The sequence below is a fragment of the Fusarium oxysporum genome, chromosome IV, assembly GCF_013085055.1.
Source record: "Fusarium oxysporum Fo47 chromosome IV, complete sequence".
NCBI lineage: Eukaryota > Fungi > Ascomycota > Sordariomycetes > Hypocreales > Nectriaceae > Fusarium > Fusarium oxysporum.
In genome coordinates, this window is record NC_072843.1 from 4353502 (window position 1) to 4373724 (window position 20223).

The following is a 20223-nucleotide window of genomic DNA, read 5'->3' on the forward strand; positions in this document are numbered from 1 at the left end:
TCGTCTTGCTAGCCTAGACACCCCCTCTATTGATACCCCTACTCTTCTGGGAAGAAGTATATACTGTTTGATACAGAACAATGTCGACTCCAACCCCAGGCGGGTTCTCTCTATTCCCGAGTCCCAACTCATCAAAACCACCGCCTGTCTCACGGAACCAAACACCAAAACCTCGTCGTTCTGAATCTCGCGAGAGAAGAGCTCCTACACCCAGTGACAGACGAGCCCCGACACCAAGCGATCGACGGGCCGCAACACCACAGGCAATGTCTCCAGAATCAAGACCGGCGTCGCCGAGAAATGGAAGACAGACTCCCCAGAATAGAGCTCACACACCCATTGAATTCGAGCCTGTGCAGAATGAATCACCCAAGCCTGTGAAGGTTCAACGACCTAGACCGACGGTTCAGATCCCTGGGCGTTCTGATACTGGCTTTGCGCAGGGCAATACCCTTGTTAGAAGTAGCAGTGATCGATCACGAAGTTCGATTGCCAAACCACCTTTGGGCGGTGAAACTACTGCGCAGCCATTACGATCTATCTTCCCAGCTTATAACCCAGAAGTTCCACTCGGTCAGCAGAACTATGTTCCCACAGAGATTCAACCAACGCAAATGCCGCGAGCTGTTATAAGTCGTCAGACATACCACGAAACACCCGCTGGATCAGCCCCTCGAAACCCCGTTCGGAGTCCAGTCATAAGTCCCATGAGCGTTCAATCAGCTCAATCATCATGGCCGCATCGAAATGTCCAGCAACAAGAACCGCCACTGATTCCAACGGTTAGTTCGAATGAACAGCTCAAGAACTACTGGAAAGTCGCAAATGGATGGCAAGCTTCGCCGTCAGAAGGGCGAGTCTACTGCATGAAGCTGGCCCAAGAGAAAGATGCACCTGTATACAGCCTCTCATCAGCTTCACAACCATTTTACAATCTCCGCATAGATCCAACGTCTGCTTCAGCATACGTCACTCTCACAAGGCATGATCCCAACAAACCATACAAAGCACCCAAGCCAGAAGCTAGTTCTTCGGCAAGCAGCATCATCAGCGGCGTCGTCGGGCACAACAGCAATTCCTCCGGTACAAAAGTCACCGATACAAAACACTGGCAAGAAGCTCTCACCACAACCCTCGAAGAAGAATCCCGTCGCCATCCTCCAAACGATGGTCTCGTCGCTCTTCTCATGCCAACGCCCGCTACAAAAATGGCCATCGAGCGCGCCCAAGATCCCCAATCCGTCATGCTAGCAGAGCGCGAATGCGCCCGTCTCGTCTGGGACGAAGACAGCTCCCACCACTTCCTTGTCCACCCATCCCTCGCAACACCATTCTGCGTAACAATCGAGCGCTCACCATCTTGGTCGAGGGTAGAGTATACCCTCGAGCACAACGAATCACCGCAGCATCTCGCCAAACTCACCCGCGACGGCACAGGCGGCGGCTGGTTAGAAATCGACACCGGCATCGCTGCAAAGATAGAATCCTACTTCATCGTCGACGTCGCCGTCACAGCACTTCTGCTCGTCGCATCAGCCGATGAAAAGAACACTCCTGCAATGGAAGTCTTCGAACCACCACCTCCTCTCATCCTCACAGCCAAGCAAGAAAAGCGCCTTAGCAAAATCGGCAAACGTGACGAGAGAAAGAAGCGCCACATGGAGTCATTCGAGATTGACGTTGAGAGCCAAGACGAGAGCCTGGGTAAAAGCAAACCGCGAGAAAAGGAGGATAAACTCCCATTCCTGATCCGCGTCATCGTCAAGATCGTAAAGGGCCTGTTTGCGTGCTTTATCTGGATATTAACGATAAGCTTCAAATGCGTTGGTTTCGCATTCAAGGGCTGTTACAAGTGTGTAGGATCAAAGTATTAATGACGGACATGGACATTTATTTTAATTCGAGCGCGGCCAGTTCTTTTTCTGTATCATAAACCCATGGCGTTTTGAAGGGTATCTATTAGCTAGCGAGCCGTAACGAACTGAACACGAAATGACGAGAAGAGCTCCATAATTCAAATTAATTCTTGGTGATGTGTTTATCGCTTCCGTGTCCGCACCATGATCTTCTTTCCTTTGCGTGTAGTTCCTCCCGACGTCGCTGTCTTGGCCATCTTTGCGCGCTGGATCTCCAATTCGCCCTCTGCGTCCGTAAGAGCCTTGAGCTTCTTGCGCGCATTCTCGAGTTGGCGGCGAAGGCGACGAAGGGCCTTTGCGCGCTCAAATTCAGCTTCTTTCTTCTTATCATCGTCGAATCCTTCAAATGTCTTGTCGGCGTCATCTTCATCCTCGAGATCCAGTATTGTTTCCTCACGCTGCTCTTCGTCGTCCATGAATACAATCTTTCGGGGCTCTTTAGGTCTTGACGGAGCGGTCGCAAAGTCGAATTCAGAGTCGCTGCCCTCGTCTTCATCGTCCTCATCCTCGTCAAGCTTGTCGAAACCTCGTGTGAGAACGACCTGCTCTTCTAGTCTCGCAACCTCCTTCGCCACAACCTGTCGCATCGTTCGAATGTATCCAATATCCTGCGTTTTCAAAAGCCGCACAGTCTCAACGTCCATCGCCTTATTTCCTCGATCGCCCTCGACCGTTCCACTCCATCGCTTGCCATCCTGGATCTTCGACCCCGGTCCCTTTCGGGACATCATACCGAAGTAGAACTCATCCTCGTTTCGCTCGGCCGCCTTTTCCTTGAGGTTCTTGAGCTGCGCCTTCTTCTTGTTGAAGTCTTTGGCTCGAAGCGAGTAATCCTGCAATCGTCAAAAGCTGCTCCGGTGGGGGTATTGGGAGGTCAACAAACCTTGTGCTTCTCAAGAAGACCGAGTCTTCGACGTTCTAAAGGCTGCGCACGCTCTCTGTGAGGGCGTCGTGCCACGGCATTTCGCATAGAAGACATTTTGGCTGGTTGTGTTGTGTGTACGACGAGATGCAAAAGAATTAATCGTCGGCGCTTGTCAGAGCTGGAAAAGTGGCAGAATTTTCGACATTTTTGGCGGTGAGGCAAAGTCGGCAAACGTGGCTTGACAGCAGCACCAGCACCGCCACAACTGATGTTTAGTTAACCTTAACATCGTCGGAAGCTAGATTCACATCCGGTAAAAGCTCCCAACTGAAAAACGTTTGGTCTAATCTTGGCGGTGCAATACCAAGCTTTTCCTCATCTAAATCATCCGTAGCATCATGAACTGTTTCTTGGCTGGAGGCTAATCAGGGGGTTTCAGCCCGTCAGCAGCTTTGACTTTTGGCTTTTGGCTTTCAGGGCATAACAGCTAATGCACCCCTGAAAATCGCCCTTTTCTCAGTGAGTGATACGAGAAACAGGCCGTGCATATCCCTTCCTCCACCTGATATGTCATACCTTGACACTAAAGACGGTAAAAGTGACTGCGCATCTCGCATCTGCAGATTATGTTTATTCTTAGAAGCTAAAGCTTGCGTGTCGGAGGGTCAGCATGTGGGGAACGAGTGTTTTATTCCTCGTCTCGAATCCTTGTTCCCGATCCCTTTAGTTATAAGATCTTAGCTGACCCCAACTGTTCTTTACCTGTTCACCTTTCTTACGGTCGGCATTGAGTAGTAACATTCTCGACGCTTCGTAGTCCCAATGGTGACTTGAATCGACACAGTATCATTCCTTACTTTTTCCTATTTCTGTATTTTTTTGAGTGCTATACTTCATCAAAAATGGGCGTAGGTCTGCCATTCACCCCGTCCAGGGCATTATTATCGCTCTTAATCGCATTACTCGTATTCTACTGCCTTTTCAGCGAAATATCAGGCCCCAGCATTCAATTCATCCCCAGCAGCTATGACTGGAGCAAACACACCCTGCGGTATCCATTGACCATCAGCAGCATGGCCAAACCGCCGCGAGGATCACCAGTCAATTTACCACGTATCCAACACGACTTCTCCAATCCCGAATTGAGGAAACGTGAGCTTGAGACCGCGGATCAAAGACGAAAAGACATCAAGCAAGCATTTAAAAAGACTTGGAGGTCTTACGAGAAGTATGCTTGGGGAAGTGATGAATTGAAGCCATTGAGCTTGAAGGGTCGTGATACTTTTGGTGGGTGGGCTGCGACCATCTGCGACAACCTCGACACCTTGTGGATCATGGGTATGAAGCGGGAATTTTACAGAGCTGTTGACTTTGTGACTCGCATGGATTGGGACATTCCGACAGCCGATGGATTCAACGTTTTCGAGACAACAATTCGACATCTTGGAGGTTTACTTTCGGCTTATGAGCTCAGTGGAGAGAGCGCCTTGCTGGCCAAGGCGATTGAGCTGGGAGATCTTTTATACGGTACCTTCGACAATCCGGAGCATATGCCACCGCATACGATCAAATTCAAGACCCTCAAAGAAGGATTGGGTCATCCAGAACCACGACAGAGCGCTGCCAGCTTGGGAAGTATGAGCATGGAGTTCACCCGTTTGTCGCAACAGACCGGCAACCCCAAATACTACGACGCCATCGATTACATCACCAAAGCATTTGAGCGAACACAAAACGAGACCGCCATTCCTGGCTTATGGCCTCTCCAGATCAACGCTGAGGACGGGTTTAAGGTTACCGACGACACGTTTGGCATGGGCGCTAACGGCGACTCGCTGTATGAGTATCTCATCAAGGAATACGTCCTCTTACAGGGTCTTGAACCCAAATATGGAAAGATGTACCTCGCCGCCGCCGACGCTGGAATTAAGCACTTGATGTTTCGACCGATGCTGCCAGAACAAGATGACGTTCTCATGTTGGGCGAAGCATCATTCCCTCCTCGAGTCAAAGAATCGCGATTGAGCACTGGCGTGGAGCATTTGACTTGCTTCGCTGGAGGCATGTATGCCCTTGGCGGCAAAGCACTCGGACGAGACGATCACGTCGTCGTCGGCGAGAAACTCGCCCGTGGCTGCGCAAAAGCATACGCTGCCTACCCCAGTGGTCTCATGCCAGAAATCGTGCAAGTCGAACGCTGTCCAACACTCGAGCCCTGTGCCTTTGAGCCAAAGTACAAGAAAGAGCCTCTCGGTTTCCGAGCAAGAGAGGCATCATACCTTCTCCGACCCGAGACCATTGAGTCCGTCTTCTACTTATATCGCATCACCGGAAACGAGGAGTTCCGGGACATTGCGTGGAACATGTGGACTTCGGTCCGCGCTGCTGCTGAGACGGATGACGCGTTTGCAGCGGTGGAGGATGTTGGTGCCGAAGAGATCAAGCATAAAGATTACATGGAGAGCTTTTGGATGGCAGAGACGCTGAAGTATTTTTATTTAATCTTTGAGGATGAGGAGGTTATCAGTTTGGATGAGTGGGTGTTCAACACTGAGGCTCATCCATTGAGACGCATGGCGAACTAGGATGGCATCGAGATGGCATGCAAAACAACCAGCCATAATTAAATCTAAGTCCATGTACCTGACAGCTATCTCTATCAATAGCCCAAATAAACAATTCTAAACAATATTGGATTCGTTCAAATGACCATCCTCAATCAACCCCTGTATCCCGCATAACACCAGCTCGGACCAGACTTTCACGAGTGAGCATCAGAGCTTTGTTTCTCAAGTCCGATGCCTCAACACAATTGTGTTGTGGCGCACAAGTTGGCCATTGGGCATCATAATTTGGGGGTTTCAGCTGAGTGGCTAGGCTGAGTCCCCGTTGGTTGTGTTGTCGCATGCACGGATGACCAAGGCTCAGCACGTCTTGACTCGGACAGCCAGTCTTGAAGGGCAATTGACGAATTCTCTCCAGTTACTGTAAGCGAGTCATCTTATGAGCACCTAGTTGGTTGCATTTGCTTACCGCTATGGCGAGTTTGAAGTTGAGAACCAGTTTCTTGAGGCATCCTTGAATGTACGTGGGGGGATCACTTCTGAATGGTAATGTATTGTTTGATGAGGCTATTGGGAAACGATTATGCCCTCTGCTGTTCATAAGATATTTATAATATCTTATAGAGACTCAATTTACTCAGAAGATCCATTGAAGATTGCTCAGTCGCACAATGCCCTCGTCGTCCCCTACACTCACGAGCAGCTCACGAGCAGTGCTTGGGCAATCCAGAGGAATTCCCTGCTCAATTGCCAATTGCGCAAGCAAGGGCCCGTCGTGCTCGTTACAACTCATCGTGCTCGTGAGCCGCTCGATTCGCTCCTCCTATTTCACCAGCTGCTCACAAACCAACAACGAGCCAGTCTAGCAAATCCATGAGCAACTCCTCCTGCTCATATACTTTATTGCGCTACCGAGCGACTACCATGCTCGTTGACGTCTCATCATGCTCGTGAGCTGCTCGCTCAGTCCGCCAACAACTCGTGAGCAGAACGAGCAGCTCATGAGCAACTGACGTGGCTCATAATTGCTTTTGAGCAATGCACTGAGCAAGCCCTCCTTGCTGAATATGGTTAGAATCGACATATGCCAAGGCATTCTGGCCCGCCGATCGCCCTTTTGAGCATAGAAACCCCTCCGGGCCGTGCTCCCGTTCAAGAGAGCCGCATGGTTCCGTAGGCCTGGGAGGAGGAGTACCGGCCTCGCATAAATTCAGAGCATCGGGCGAACCACTTCACCTTTCTTCTTCAAGTCAGTTGCCTCTTGCACTTTCTCAAGCGCAGCCCCATAACTCACCAATTCTCACCAACAAACCTTGTAGAGATGCCTTATCTCGATCAGTACAGCCACTTGTACTCATACGCTGGTGGCAGCACGCGCACTGGCGTTGGGGGCTTAAGAGCAGCTGAACACCTCGGAAGGGCACTCGCAGAAGTGGACGGCCTTTTTGCAGGCTTCACCCACCTCGACGAAACAGAGCCTGAATCAAGAACTAGTCATTCTAGTCATCGACCAGATGATCTTGCACTTGAGCTGGACTCATTGTGCAATACGTCTCCAGCCAACAGTGCAACAGATTCACAGTCTGATTTCACCCACCCCAGCGATCAGGCTCGGGAAAATGCCTGGGCATCCATCCGAACAGTTCGCGAGGGAATGCAAATACTCTGGGAACATTTCATTGATATTTCTCACGATGTCAATCTTTCCACCATCAACAACATCCGCGCCGAATACCACGACGCTAAAGGACTTCGTCAAGCAGGAGTCTTTGCTTTCCGCAACACATTAACCGGACCGGCTCCGAATGACCTCGTCAAGATCTTCGCCTTCTGTAGCTTATCTTACGTCGTATCCCGTATTCTTTATTCAAGAGGACGGCTTGCAGAAGGCGACATCCTCGCTGGCATCCGCCTTTGGCTCAATGCCCTCGAGAATGAAGACGAGCGAAAGGCCTTCGAGGTTCTCGCAGAGCGGCTTTGGCCCGAATCCCGAAACCATCTCCATTTCATCAACCTGGACTTGGGAGAACAGTCACAGAAATTAGCAGGTTCTCTACGACGAGGCGAAACGCCATTCTCGGTACCGTCCCCGCAGACATATCCAGTACCACCACTTGCCAACCTTGGGCCTCAGACATCATCGGTATACGAACAACGGGTACCGGCTTATTCCTTCGAGCTGGGAAGCTCCCATGACCTGGCCATTGCACCAGATCTTGGGACCATAGACCCTGTACTCTTGAACTTACTCGCAGCGGACATTTCGCCAGCCTACGTCCAGAATCTGACCGATCGGACATATGGCGAGTTCAATTTCTCGCTCGCACTTCCTGGAACACACGCTCAAGTTCACGAACCAGAGGCAAGTCCCTGGCACAGTTTTGACCCAGGCCCAGTCCAACCCTCCGACCTCGACATCAATGCAATTGGGGGCACCACGGCATGGAGTGCGATGCCTCAATCCAACGCTGGTAGTCCAATCGCCAGCACCTCGAGCCACGACTCGCACAGTCAATCGTTATCGAGTACACAGACAGTCGATGATATTTCAGCATCCCTTCAGAGGACTTCTGTATTCATAGCTGTGTTGGAGTACATACGAGAACACGGAGCCTTCTGGTTCAAGCTTGCTGGCTGTGGACTGCTGTCCAAAGATCTCCGGTCATGTCTCGCATGGAGTCAAGAGCGATTAAGAAAGAGGAAACAGATAGAGGCCTCCTATATGCAACCACTGTTGTCAGAGAAGTATACGAGAGACTTGCCAGCTCGTGGAATAGTCTCCGTTGTGGAGGCATTCTTTGATCAAGGTCTACTACAAAGCATCGAGGACATCAGGAGCTACATGGAGCGTGTAGCCAGCGTAAGTCCACTTTTACCATAACGGAAGTCTTCGATCATTGTGTTAATCTTTCTGTTACAGCTGTTGTTCAGCGATCGAGTTGCTTGCCAGGAGTTTCGCGACTGGGTCCACGACGTTCAAGGAAGTCCACAAGCTTGCTTGTCCACTCCAAAGACTACTACCAAGTCGTACGTCTTAACAATGCCACTTTACTCTATGAGCTGCAGTATGTGCTGACTCCGGCCCAGAAAACGTCTATCTTGCCCCAAATGCGAGTACACAAGCGACCGATCGTATAACATGGACAGACATTACAATACGCATGAAAGAAATGAGGAACATAATAAAAAGAAGAGCAGGAAATATTGAAGATAATTTATGCTATATATGTATGGCTAGAAGCGCGAGGGGAGACAGAAGCGGTAGGATTGTTAGTGTTTTGAAAGGTAACCTCGAGATCGTACAACGACTGCGGAATGTTGTAAATCGAAGGCCTCGGGTTTCTGAATGACCAGATCGATGAGTCTAGAAGATTATTAGTTTTTAGAGAATTATGTACTATATTACAATAAAGATCGGTATTACGCGCCAAATTATTCGTCTCAGTGAATAAAACACGATTCCGTCTTTTTGGCGTTGGGAATTATCTCGTGATGTTATCCTAACGCCTCAATTGCGTTGGAATTTCGAATTCTACAGGAAAGGGTCGCCAATTTGCGACGTCTACAACGTCCGCTGAGCCTCCACTGTTTGCATCATGGCAGTGTCAGGAGCATGTTCCTGAAAAGACCACCCAACTACCAAGCCAAGTCCACCTAGGATGCTGGACCACGCTTTATTGAGTAGTCTGCAAGACATGCTTGATGTCTTCACTAATTATCATGGGGGGAGCATACAGGCTGTAGGGGGTGGAAATGTACTATTGTGGTCTGTACTGCACGCAGGTCGGTACTGAATTTCTGAGATACAGAATTTCTGAGACATAGAATTTCTGAGACACTAAAAAGTGGCTATTCCCACGTTGTAAGATATCCTGATCTGTCGTAGGGTCTTGAGGTAGGTATCCCTTAGCGTACTGTACTTGCCACTTAGCTGTAAGTCCCTCTAATTAGGGGTACCGGCTCGTAGTGATCTATAATGCATGCTACCTACATTTCCAACCCCTGCACCATGTACGCTACAGGCTGAGCTTCATGCACGGACGGGGGTTAGCCAGGATGATCTTGATGAGCATGTCAACAAGAGAAGGTTCTTACCGCAGAAGTATGCTAGGAGAAGAGCAGAGAGACGGAGAGACAATAGAATTAAATATACATATATATATTCCTGGACACTGTTGCTTTGTGTTTCCAAAGCATTTTGGTTTTTTCTAAGGATTATATTGAATGTCTATTGCCTACTATTAGAACACACATGCAAGATATGCACCCTAAGTCCAGTTCACATGCTAGTGGGGATCATAGTGCCTTACCGGCCGATCCAAGCTTGACAATGTTGAATAAGATAGAGCCCATGCATCTTCACAATGTGAATATACGGCTATGGGAGTTATCGTTTCAATCAGCTACTGCCGTCCAAATCCATCACTCGTCGACGACCATTAGTTTTTCTCAATCAAGCTCTCCATCTCAATCTATCCCTTCTTCACAGTCGAGGGCCCAGCAGGCGACTGGTATTACTGAATCGCCGGATGAACACACAAACCTGCATGGCTATGGCTCCGCGTCAGCATCAGAAGGAGAAACCTCCGTCTTGTCACCTTTAAGGTCTCCAGACAAAGACATCTCAAAGGACCGCGACAGCAAACCAAGGTGCGTCTTCAAAACGCTGTTTCCCTGCCAGTTTCTAATCCGAAGCTGGTAGAAGCTTCTTATGCCCCAAGTGCAGCTCTTATACCAGCAATCGTTCTAACAACGTGAAACGGCACCAGAAAGCATGCCAAAAGAAAGTCAAAAGTGGTGTCGCGAAGAAGAAAGACCACAGGCGTTTAAATTGACACTGCGGTGGAAGGACAGTGACTGGCTGAAGCTTCAACGATTGGCTTGACAAGCAACCGAGAAAGAGTGAAAATAGAGGGCAAAGCATAGTAGGAGGAAACTACTTTTGGACAGCTTAATACTTGTGATAGTTTAAATTTAAAGTTGAATTGGCTACGTTGGAAGAGGCGGCAATGTTCGAGTACAATATGGATAAGAGTTAAGTACTTAAATATTAATATTATATTAAAGCATGACTCTAAAACAGCAATAATATAATTTCGGAAGACACCCTACCGCTCTTTGTCAAAGTAACTGATCCCTTTTTTGAGCTAAAAGATGAGCAACTGCTTTCTGTAACGCGGTTCAGGGCATCTTCAACTCTCATGCAGTTACGACAAGAGTCTCATCGGAGCTTTGACGCAAGACGGCCTACTTACCCAATTGCCAAGTCTCCTCCCTATACTACGTTACTATAGTTTCGCATACGACATCGGTGCTATATCTGCATAGGTCTTTGGTTGCTGAGAGTTGGTATTACCAGATTTCCATCTTGGTAAGCCATCGTGGATCTGACGAAGACTGGTCGGGCAGCTACTCTTCAGCTATAAGGCAGCGTGCCAAGAGTTCTGTAACTGGGATTGAAGCTCCTAGGAGAGCGAGAAGGGGTATATCGATTGGTCTAAACCACGCGAGAAGTAAGGTACTGGTGGTTCTAGCAGACTGCACCCAGGTCCTGACTGCGCGAAACACAACGCCACGAAGCATCGCACACTCGTCACGAGAGAAGAAGTATTAACAAGCGAAGAAGAAAATATGGCTCCAGGACGGTGGAATCATGGAGATAGCGACGTGATACTAAGGGAGTAATGGGCATGGAATGGCGAAGGATGAAACTCAATTGGCGAGACCAAATATGCTTACGGGAGCGGGCATACAGCGACCAAGGAACTCGGAAGAGCGAGCATGAAGGCATTAACTGGTGGGTTGACGTTTAGGAGATGAAGAGCAAACAAGGCTTCGGGCGACGAACTGGGAAATCTGGTGTATTTAAAATAGAGATCAACTACGGAGCCTTGTTGGGGCCCAGCACGCAGACCATGTCAATCTGTGCTCCTGTCGATTGATCGAAACAACAACTGGCCAGTTGGTAAGGAGTAACCTACCCCAAACAGTCTCTTTGTAGCCCTTGCAACGCCTTTTCTTCGTCATAGCTTGGGCGGTTCAGCCGTTCGAGTCCTTGTCGGCTGTGTCTGCACCTGCACATGCGACCAAGGCTCAACCTGTTTTGACTGGTTCAACCAGTTCTGCATGGCTGGAGACATCGCTTGGCAGTTGTAAGTAAAGCACACCTGACCTGCCGTGGGTGCTTACCTTCGAGCTGATGAGGTTGCTTTGAACCAATCTTTTCAGTTTGAGTCGTTTCTTGAGGCATCGTGGACGAGGGGTCAGTTCACTACTGGGTGACGATATTTCGCGGTGAGCTTCTATGTCAGAGTTTCTGGAATTTTATGAAGAAGAAGCTTCCTTCTGCTGATGTTCATGGGCTTCTTATATGAGCTTCAGCGAGTTGCTCATTTCTACGACATCAATTACATGGCCTTCAATCCAACACCTCGACGCGCTCCCTCATGCTCACGAGCAAACTTCAAAGAGTTTTGAGCATGCGAAGAGTCAAGATTGATTACCCCTGTCCAGATACATTCTGTCACCAGCGAAAGACTCGGACTGACTCGTGGTTTGCTCAACATCATCGGGAGTTGCTCATTTACCATGCTCAAGAACCATGCTTGTAGAGCTAAATGGGTACAGGGCAAAAGAACTGTTAGGTCATGAGCAATGACGTGGCAACTGAGCAATGCACCGAGTAAGCCAATTGCTCGAAGCCAGCGCTTAGTAAGGCATTCTAGCCCATAGCTGAGCGCAGGTCCCCGCGTGCTGGGCGTTTACACTGCTCACAGAACAAAGAACCAAAGACCTGTAAAATGGGGATGGGAGTCTTGCGTAAGGTGAAACATCGCGACACTCTGGTGTCTATACCAGATTGGGAGGAGATTCTAGAGATTCTATCTCCTCCCAATCTGGTATAGACAGCCGCTCAGCAAGGTCGTTGCAACTCAACGTGTCTGAGCCCGAGTCAAGGGAGAGTCAAAAATCACGGCATCAATCTAGGCTTCTCTCGCATTCGAGTAAAGTCGTTGAGGGTTACAGCCCGCGACAGCAGGGTATCAGCCGCACGGCCTGGTTTCTGGGGCAAGAGAAATCAGGCTCGGGAGAAGTACTGGCGTTTACCCGAAGAGATACTCTTTGAACATTTCTTCAATATTCCCCCAAACTCTCTCGTAGCTGCAATTGACAACATTCACGGAGGATATAAAAATACGAACGAGCAGGAGTTTGCTTCCTGCATCATGCCTTGCCTGGCGACCAATGAACGCACCAAGATACGGTAGATGATCAGTTTCCCAGCGACATTCTCATTGCTGTGTACCAGAAAAAATCCCCTGAACATTATCCGGGTTCCAGCATTCAGGACTAGGGGCTCTGCCTTTGCTGAACATGCTTGTGACAGGCAGTTCAACGACCTGCGTTCAAAAGCCCAACGAACAGGCACACAAGGAGCTCGAATCCTCTTTCGCAATTTCCACGCTGCTGACCCTCGATCGACAACCTCACTAAGCTCGCCATAATACACGATTCTTCTCCAATCTCGGCATGAACATCGCCCCTCGAAGGCAATGCAGAGACGAGCGACGACGAACCATCTTCTACCACCCTTAGTCTTGCTAGATTTCCTACCGCTATCGAGTTCACATACCGTTGCGGACACATAAACACTTCTCTAAAAGGTTTCTTACCTGTAACTGCACAGGAGTCTATGAGAGAAGGCGCCGCTTTCTAAGTAAAGTTTGCTGGCTGCAGACTCGCACCGAAATGCGCTCGGGTTTACCTTGCTCTGTGTGAGAAGTTAGGAGCTATGAATCAAACTCACGCATACAAATTAAATTTTGATCCATGTTCAGTTGACCTTTCTTCCACTGGGATATCACTCGTGGCGGAAGCATTTTGAAGCTGTCTCTATTACAAGCATTGCAGCCATCGACAGCCACGTGAGATGGGGAAAATCCTGTTTAATAATGCCAACAGTTTATATGACAGAAGTTTCCAATTATCAGGTAGTGTCTTTGGGGGGTATTCACCAGTTTCACCATTAAATACTGCTACTGCTGCCACTAAGGTGCCCTAACCGAACTTTTTGTCCAAGCTGTCCGGTACCCCCCTGCTAGGCAATGCCTGCCGGGTCTTAAGCGCCAGTATACCAATAATTAAGAGTGTAACATGGAAACTTGCCTTTCAAATCTGTGAAAACGAAACGACGGACGTACACTTAGTGAATCTGATCAACGAGAGGGCTTGGGGTAGATGCAACCAGGAAAGCCGCTGATCTCAAGACGGTTCAGATACCCAGTACTGAAGAATATTGGCATTAATACAGGTGATCTCACAATAAAAGAATTTACATCCAGTTCAAATATCCGGGCCATTCCAACACTGAATGATCTCTTTAGTGCTTCCTCTTTCATAAAGGCACTTGGGGTAATCTGAGCTTTTACAGCACCAATCCTGATAGAACCGCAATCTGACGACACGTCGTTGCACATTGAGCCTGCTTGGAAAATGATTCCATTGGCCAAGATTCAAAGGTAGGACATGATCCACCGCGGTGCAGTTAACGTGCACTTCCCAGAAAGGCTGACCTCTTGTTTTCTCGCCTAACCTCTTATTCTCTCACCCAAACCCCTTGTTCTCTCCTCCAAACCCCTTGTTTCCTCGCCCAAACCTCTTGTTTCCTCGCCCAAACCTCTTAATCTCTCGGCCATTTTGCAAAATAGAGAAATAGTAACACTTAAGAAGTGAAAATAAATACAGACGTCTGGGCACTCTTAACGCGGGTTAGGTTTCACTCTTGCTCCCAGGCTCGCCTTAATTATTGACATTAAAATGCAGGGAGGATTTTCTGTTTCCAACTTTTCTGATGGCGACCACCGTCGTCGTGCTGTAACTGCAGGACCCCATCTTGCATTCAACGGCACAGAGCCTCAGCGTCTTCACGACGTCAATAGAGACTTGTGGCAACACTCATTTCAGTCAGTTATGGCAAGCGCCATTGGCCATTTACCGACGCTTAGCCTATGTTTTTGCCTATGCGACTATTATCTATCTGGTTCTGACTCTGGATCTTTGCCTCATCCCCTGCAGACTCAGGCATTCTCCAATCAAGACACCTTGAGCCAGTGTGGCTTTGCATCACCAACAGAACCCATAACTACGGACGCTGGGCTCCAAACCTCACCCAACCAGGACATCACATCAACCCAAGTTCAGGAACCTCGGTACGTGAACTGCGTCGCCGCTTCACGAAAGATTGTTTCTGACTTGTATCAGACGATGCGGTAGCAGACCTTTCTCGTGCCCTGATTGTCACATTTATACCACCAATCGTAAATACAACTTGAACCGACACCGGGAGATGCGGCACGGAAAAAGACGAAACAACAATTAAGGGCACATAGAAACGTACGATGGAGAAACTTCGACTTTTTGCGATGATGAATGGTGCCTCGGGCAGAGAAGCGGTCGACAGACGTACGGGCGCAACGGCAAGGAAATTGGCGACAGGCAAGATGCAGCAGAAGAACTCGGTACGGCGAAGGGGAGACGTATAACCATTTCCTTTTATCTCTATTCTTTTTCGAGATTAGTTCATATTAGAATGTATTTATTAGAAGGGCCAGCGAAACATGTAAATAGATGTAAAGAATAGGTACTCAATTGGTGGAATGCCTTTTGAGCGCAGAGGTTCAAGTCTAAACACCAACAGAAAGGTTTATGTACCAAGATCGATGAGGGTTGGCTCACGTGGGGATGCTGAACGGGCTGGGCCTGGTTGTGAGGCTAGTCGGGGATCTGGATACTACAGAGTAACGTTCGTTTATCAAGTCGGAAGCTAGAGCCTAGCGCTATTCGTGCACAGTGATCCACCTAATAAGCAACCTGACCCTGCCTACTTGTTAAGGTGCCTCTCCATGGGAAGCAACCTAATGGATGCAAAGCAACCCTTCCCACTACCCTTCTATGGGGAGCAAGCGAACCACCACCTGAAGCCCTTCTACAGGAGGCAAGCAGCCTTGCCATGTCCAACTGAACAACATGAATGTAGTTAGGGAAGTTGAGCAATGGTACGGGATCTCCGAAGAATATTATTCTGTCACTTAGTAGACTGTCTAACTAGTAACTCGCTCTAGGCTGTTCAAACTTCGAGTCCTAGACAACTTATATTCCTCATCAGGTACAAAAAGCGCAGTCAAATTCAGGTCGGTTGAGCCGCGGCCCGCAAAATCAACAAGCTTTGTTCAGCAATTGACTGAAGCTAGACGGAGTAAAAAAGAAAAAGGACTTGGCTGTAAGAACCAATAAGACTGAATGCTAAGCATAAACCATGCTCTTATTTACTCGATACGTTCACCTGCGAGTGGGCGTAAGCATACCAACCCAATATGATTGCCGGGTCAAAGCTGACAGACTGTAGCTTCCAGGACGACCTTTATATACCTACCCTATGGTACTAATGAGCTCGTGCTCGATCTCAAGCTGAGCCTCGCTGATATAAATACCCCACAGATCTTGGCTCAGGTGCGCTGGCTTGGCTGGACTGACGGACGGCATCGAGCCAAAACAGTGGGTATGACGGCTTGGCGTTGTGGTTTGTGGAGGGGGGCACCCTCCGGTCAGACGGTCCCATCGTCGTGTCTCCCTCAATCACTGACCATACTTTTCCGTCCTTCCTACCATATAACGATCGGTGGACAGCAACGACAGCAATCACTAAAATAAATACATAAACACACTTGACCGCCATCATGTTGAGACTTCCAAGAAGTTTTATCTTTTCCTTAAGTCTTCTCTCCTATTACCACCAATATGCAAGCCATGCTTTGTTACTCAGGCTCGTTTGCTAGCGGCTATCATCATGCTGCAACAGTGGGAAGTAGCTTGGCGTCCAACAACAAAGCAAAGCCTACGCACCTTCATAATGTGGACACATATATATGGGAGATTTCTTATCAGTCAGCTACTGTTACCCAGAAAGACCTTTTAACGCCATTTGGTACATGTGCCTCTTATCCATCTACCACAGACTCTGGTATCTCGTCACAGCCTCAACCCCGTCAATCACCCATTGAAGACACCAACCAGCATCGCTCTGTCTCAGCAACAACGCCTGTAACTGTCGACTTAAGGCTCGAAAATTCACCCGCAGACGAGGCTCTAGCAGCTCATAATCAGGGTACTAGGTATGTCAACTAGAAGTACGGTACTCAGGTCATGTTTTGACACGGGTTGGCAGGCGGGCTTTGTGTCCGGAGTGTCGCGCCTACACCAGCAAACGCTCGTTCAATATGAAGCGGCATCGTAAAGTCTGCCACAAGAAGGCTACAAGTGGTCGACCAAAAGCAACAGAGGATCCAAGGTCGAGAGGGTCTGGCGAGACGCCGTTCTGAGATCGACGTGAGAGCCTGGAGGGAGAATGACAAACTCAACAGGTAGATGGGGAAAAGCGAAGAGCGAAGACAGGGTGCGACATAACAACTCAGCAAGATGATTGTAAATTTGTTTCTTTATTCATTTCTCTTATCATTATAAAGTTAGCGTAGCGCTGGTGTATCTTGGGGTGAACTGGCAAAATTTATGGATAGATAAATACTCAATTGATGACATTACATAGGAATAGCTTCACTTGTCAACGTCTACGACACCTAAATCTTCGAACAATATTTAAACACAGACCTGTATAGCAGAGATAGGTAGATGGTCAGATGAAAAATAATATTATATTGAGATGCAAAGCAGCTCAAGCATCTCCATCTCGCAAGCCAGCCCAAGAGTGTTGTTATCACGACTTTCAAGCAAGCCGGCTGGGTCCTCAATTGACGAGCTGCTTCCTTCGGCATTGGACCATCCTTTTAGCTCTAGGCAGCCGGTGCTGTGTCTGTGTCTTTATTCTTCGGTCGGTAGGGTTGGGTGAAGTCGAGATGGCGTCTCGGTTTGGCAAGGGCTCGTTGACTGGACCATGTATCAGTCGCAGAGACGACGTCTTCCGGTTCATTCAGCCAAATTTGGAGCATGACCGAAGCTATGACTGGTGAGTTAGGATTTGAAGAAAATGTCAAGTAATGCCTTACCTCGAGACTTCTTCTCTTGTTGTTGCTTAATCTGTTCGTCTGGTGTCGGCATGACTGGCTCTGATCAACCACTTATACAAGGAGAAAAATAATACTTTTTGCCCTCGACATCTCGCTTTCCTCGCCGGTTGTGTCTACATAATTTATACTCTCTCAGTTGCACTTCGTATGGGTCTTGCCATTGCTCCAGACAGCTCCTTGAGTGCTCACTTACTCGGAGCAAGTGGGAGCTTGACGGCTCCCAGCTCCAGATATCCAGGCCGACGTACCAGGATTACCAGATGGGTGTGCTGCCCTGTCAAGCAGCTGCGCGCTGGCTTGACGAGACTCCTTTGTCTGCCAATAAGCGCAGAGATGAAAAGCCCTGGTCACTCGAGACTGACGACCCTGACCGACAGTTAGATAGAACGCCGGCACTTGCAGAGATTCTATTGGCTCGTCCCGTGGTGTCTTGCACTTAAGCTCGCTGACAACTGCAAGGCCGGCAGGGGCACACAGCGAAGTCCAGTGCCAAACATGCAACAAAGACACACCATCAACCCAATCCCGGCATGCTGATCGAGGTAGGTCACATTAAATGTGCACTGACACATGACACGCACCGTCCAGGAACAGTAGGTCAATATTTCCCAGCATGAGCTAAACTTTCAGCCAAATGAGGCAATGTCACTATTGGCCGATCCTACAGTCGGCGCCGAAATTCGTATCGGCCGACAGGTTCGTAATGTCATACTAGGAAGTTATAGAGCTATCTTTCATCCAGACGAACCCAGGTCAACGATCTTGGCGATACGACGGGTGTACAGCCCTATTTATTGAGTCTTCAATTTTGCATTGCGTCGAACCAGATTTTTACTATTAAATACTTACGGAGAAGTAATCAATCGTTGGCTTTTATTTTGTTAAGTTTGATTTGGTCAGAAGATGGCTACTGTGAACATCTAAGATTGCCTCAACCTTGGGCCTGCAAGGTTGCGAATACGCTCCCGGTCCCAGCAAGAATGTCAAGATCCCGGGATGCTATGGCGGTTCAAGAGGAAAGCTAAGGGTCCGTAGAAGATCCAAGTTCCGCCATCGCGCTACCATCTGACCGTACATCTCGTTACAGGTGCCTGAGGAAATAAGGTGAGTGGTGTCCCTGAGCAAGCCAGCGCCGGCCGGCTACCTAAGTTAGTCGGACGTCATGGATCTCGACGGCCTCAAAAAGGCCAATGAGCCTTTTCACATCGACGGTGGCAGCCTCAGGTTGTTTTGGAAGAGTACCCCAACACAAATTGTGAATTGTGGCTGCTGCGGTTGACCAACAACCCCCCAATGGCCCAATGGCGATGCTGGACAAGCCTGGAACCCTTGGTGGATATACGTCAGGCAGTCCTGAACGAGAACAAGCCCAGACTGGTACCCGCTACTCAATTGCTTCCGCCCCTATATGCAGCTATTTCAGATACTTCTCACCGTTTACTTAAAAGCCCGCATCAGAATGTTATCCCAGAAATCACTATTATACCGTTCCTGATCCTCTTCATAAGAAAAGATATTACCCAGCATTAAACAATCTGATCCTGCACTCACATCTTGCACTGCCCAAATCCCAACGCAATTTTTTTCTCTCTCTTTCTTTATAAATACTTTTTCCATCTAAGTATTTGATAGTCATGATGTCGGGGAACCCAGGTGTCTCTCTGCAGACCCTTTCGGCAGCTGACGGGTTCCTCGCCGGGCTTATCTACCTCAGTGCAGCGAAACAAGCCACTGTCCAAACTCGGGCCACTGATTCTTTTACCCATGCGGGCCAAACGTGGAAATACCTTGAAGATATTTGGTTCAATCTCAAAAGTGTCCAGAATCGCATAATGGAGCTGGTTCCCAGATTGGGTCTCACGGGTATCGACAATACCCTCGACTCTTTCATCAACCCTGTACTGTTCTTCCGGGCCGCTATCTTGTCTCTTCGAAACACTTTAATTGGTCGACCCCCCAGCACTTTAGGGGACATTGTTGCTCTCTTCTGTTTGTCGTACGGGGTTTCACATCATCTAAGAAGCAGCCACGATTCAGCGATCAGTAATACTCAACTTTACATTGATCAATGGGAAAATGCCATCAGCAGATATGATCATCTACAAGCGTTCGCCAGTCTGATGCGGGCGTTATTCCCGGAATTAACGACCCCGGCCCCATCTTCAAGTTTGCTAGGCCCTATAACGGTGGATTACAGCGATCCTCTCGACTTCATGCCCTTGTACCAGGAGGCTGATCTACCACCTCGAGAAGGTGACCTCATTGAGTGTCTTTTAGAATACAGTGATGCGACCCTCAACTTGCTCAGTCCCTCAGCTTCCCAGCCTACGGGCCAAGCAGCGCAGAACGACCGTTACACCTTTATTGGGGAGACAGGGTTTCAAACTTTAGCTCCGTTAGATCCACACGGATCGGCCCTTGTCACTAATCTAACGCTATTTCTGGAGCAATGCGGAGACCTGTTCCAGATCCTTTCCGGGCGTTGGATAACAGCCAAGCACCAGTATTCACCTCCGTCTGCCACTCTCAATCAGGCAAGACCCCAATACAACGATGTCATGTCATGCATACAACGCATACGACAATATGAATCCTTTCAAGAACCATTCTCATTGGGCATTGTTGCTATTGTCGATACGTTCATCCAACTCGGTTACCTGCAAACGCCCGAAGATGTCCAAGAGTATATGATTATGGTCGGCAAGGTACAGGAACGCAAAACCGATGATGAGTGCAGCGCAACTGACACCTGAACTTAGGTTATAATTCCTGACAGAGAATTTGTGAAGTTTTGCCTC

At 48.6% G+C, this 20223-nt stretch overlaps 9 protein-coding genes across 9 annotated transcripts; 6 read left to right on the plus strand and 3 right to left on the minus strand.

Moving 5' to 3' along the window:
• Positions 1 to 80: 80 nt before the first annotated feature.
• FOBCDRAFT_132866 (uncharacterized protein) lies at positions 81 to 1874 on the plus strand (the record flags this gene model as incomplete). Its single annotated transcript, XM_031178041.2, has 1 exon — positions 81 to 1874. The coding sequence occupies one exon, from the start codon at positions 81 to 83 to the stop codon at positions 1872 to 1874; it is 1794 nt and encodes a 597-aa protein (XP_031043928.2).
• Positions 1875 to 1883: 9 nt separating this feature from the next.
• Positions 1884 to 2956, minus strand: FOBCDRAFT_32718 (rRNA-processing protein UTP11). The gene is made up of 2 exons (XM_031178040.3): positions 2800 to 2956; positions 1884 to 2749 (listed from the first exon to the last, which is right to left on the minus strand). The coding sequence occupies exons 1-2, from the start codon at positions 2893 to 2895 to the stop codon at positions 2039 to 2041; spliced, it is 807 nt and encodes a 268-aa protein (XP_031043927.2). The 5' UTR covers positions 2896 to 2956; the 3' UTR covers positions 1884 to 2038.
• A 595-nt stretch (positions 2957 to 3551) lies between these two features.
• FOBCDRAFT_222135 (glycoside hydrolase) lies at positions 3552 to 5481 on the plus strand. Its single transcript, XM_031178039.3, has one exon. It carries the CDS (start codon positions 3684 to 3686, stop codon positions 5364 to 5366), a length of 1683 nt encoding a protein of 560 aa, XP_031043926.3. The 5' UTR covers positions 3552 to 3683; the 3' UTR covers positions 5367 to 5481.
• Positions 5482 to 6666: 1185 nt separating this feature from the next.
• FOBCDRAFT_318887 (uncharacterized protein) lies at positions 6667 to 8731 on the plus strand (the record flags this gene model as incomplete). The annotated part of the gene is made up of 3 exons (XM_031178038.3): positions 6667 to 8205; positions 8266 to 8372; positions 8433 to 8731. The coding sequence occupies 3 exons, from the start codon at positions 6667 to 6669 to the stop codon at positions 8551 to 8553; spliced, it is 1767 nt and encodes a 588-aa protein (XP_031043925.2). The 3' UTR covers positions 8554 to 8731.
• A 926-nt stretch (positions 8732 to 9657) lies between these two features.
• FOBCDRAFT_222139 (uncharacterized protein) lies at positions 9658 to 10306 on the plus strand. Its single transcript, XM_059609598.1, has 2 exons — positions 9658 to 9995; positions 10115 to 10306. Exons 1-2 carry the CDS (start codon positions 9676 to 9678, stop codon positions 10173 to 10175), a joined length of 381 nt encoding a protein of 126 aa, XP_059467122.1. The 5' UTR covers positions 9658 to 9675; the 3' UTR covers positions 10176 to 10306.
• A 1062-nt stretch (positions 10307 to 11368) lies between these two features.
• FOBCDRAFT_273314 (uncharacterized protein) lies at positions 11369 to 11595 on the minus strand (the record flags this gene model as incomplete). The annotated part of the gene is made up of 2 exons (XM_059611479.1): positions 11369 to 11487; positions 11535 to 11595. The coding sequence occupies 2 exons, from the start codon at positions 11593 to 11595 to the stop codon at positions 11369 to 11371; spliced, it is 180 nt and encodes a 59-aa protein (XP_059467123.1).
• A 2366-nt stretch (positions 11596 to 13961) lies between these two features.
• FOBCDRAFT_222143 (uncharacterized protein) lies at positions 13962 to 15080 on the plus strand. The gene is made up of 2 exons (XM_059609599.1): positions 13962 to 14113; positions 14169 to 15080. The coding sequence occupies exon 2, from the start codon at positions 14316 to 14318 to the stop codon at positions 14616 to 14618; it is 303 nt and encodes a 100-aa protein (XP_059467124.1). The 5' UTR covers positions 13962 to 14113; positions 14169 to 14315; the 3' UTR covers positions 14619 to 15080.
• Positions 15081 to 17191: 2111 nt separating this feature from the next.
• FOBCDRAFT_273316 (uncharacterized protein) lies at positions 17192 to 17456 on the minus strand (the record flags this gene model as incomplete). The annotated part of the gene is made up of 2 exons (XM_031178036.2): positions 17192 to 17355; positions 17405 to 17456. 2 exons carry the CDS (start codon positions 17454 to 17456, stop codon positions 17192 to 17194), a joined length of 216 nt encoding a protein of 71 aa, XP_031043923.2.
• A 1606-nt stretch (positions 17457 to 19062) lies between these two features.
• Positions 19063 to 20178, plus strand: FOBCDRAFT_200865 (uncharacterized protein; the record flags this gene model as incomplete). The annotated part of the gene is made up of 1 exon (XM_059608982.1): positions 19063 to 20178. The coding sequence occupies one exon, from the start codon at positions 19063 to 19065 to the stop codon at positions 20176 to 20178; it is 1116 nt and encodes a 371-aa protein (XP_059467125.1).
• Between the last annotated feature and the right edge of the window lie 45 nt (positions 20179 to 20223).

Coding starts and splice junctions, on each gene's coding strand:
- FOBCDRAFT_32718 (XM_031178040.3), bottom strand. CDS start 2,895: ATGTCTTCTATGCGAAATGCCGTGGCACGACGCCCTCACAGAGAGCGT. Junction 2,750..2,799: donor GTCTTCTTGAGAAGCACAAG/GTTTGTTGACCT, acceptor TGACGATTGCAG/GATTACTCGCTTCGAGCCAA.
- FOBCDRAFT_222135 (XM_031178039.3), top strand. CDS start 3,684: ATGGGCGTAGGTCTGCCATTCACCCCGTCCAGGGCATTATTATCGCTC.
- FOBCDRAFT_222143 (XM_059609599.1), top strand. CDS start 14,316: ATGGCAAGCGCCATTGGCCATTTACCGACGCTTAGCCTATGTTTTTGC.
- FOBCDRAFT_222139 (XM_059609598.1), top strand. CDS start 9,676: ATGTTGAATAAGATAGAGCCCATGCATCTTCACAATGTGAATATACGG. Junction 9,996..10,114: donor GACCGCGACAGCAAACCAAG/GTGCGTCTTCAA, acceptor AAACGGCACCAG/AAAGCATGCCAAAAGAAAGT.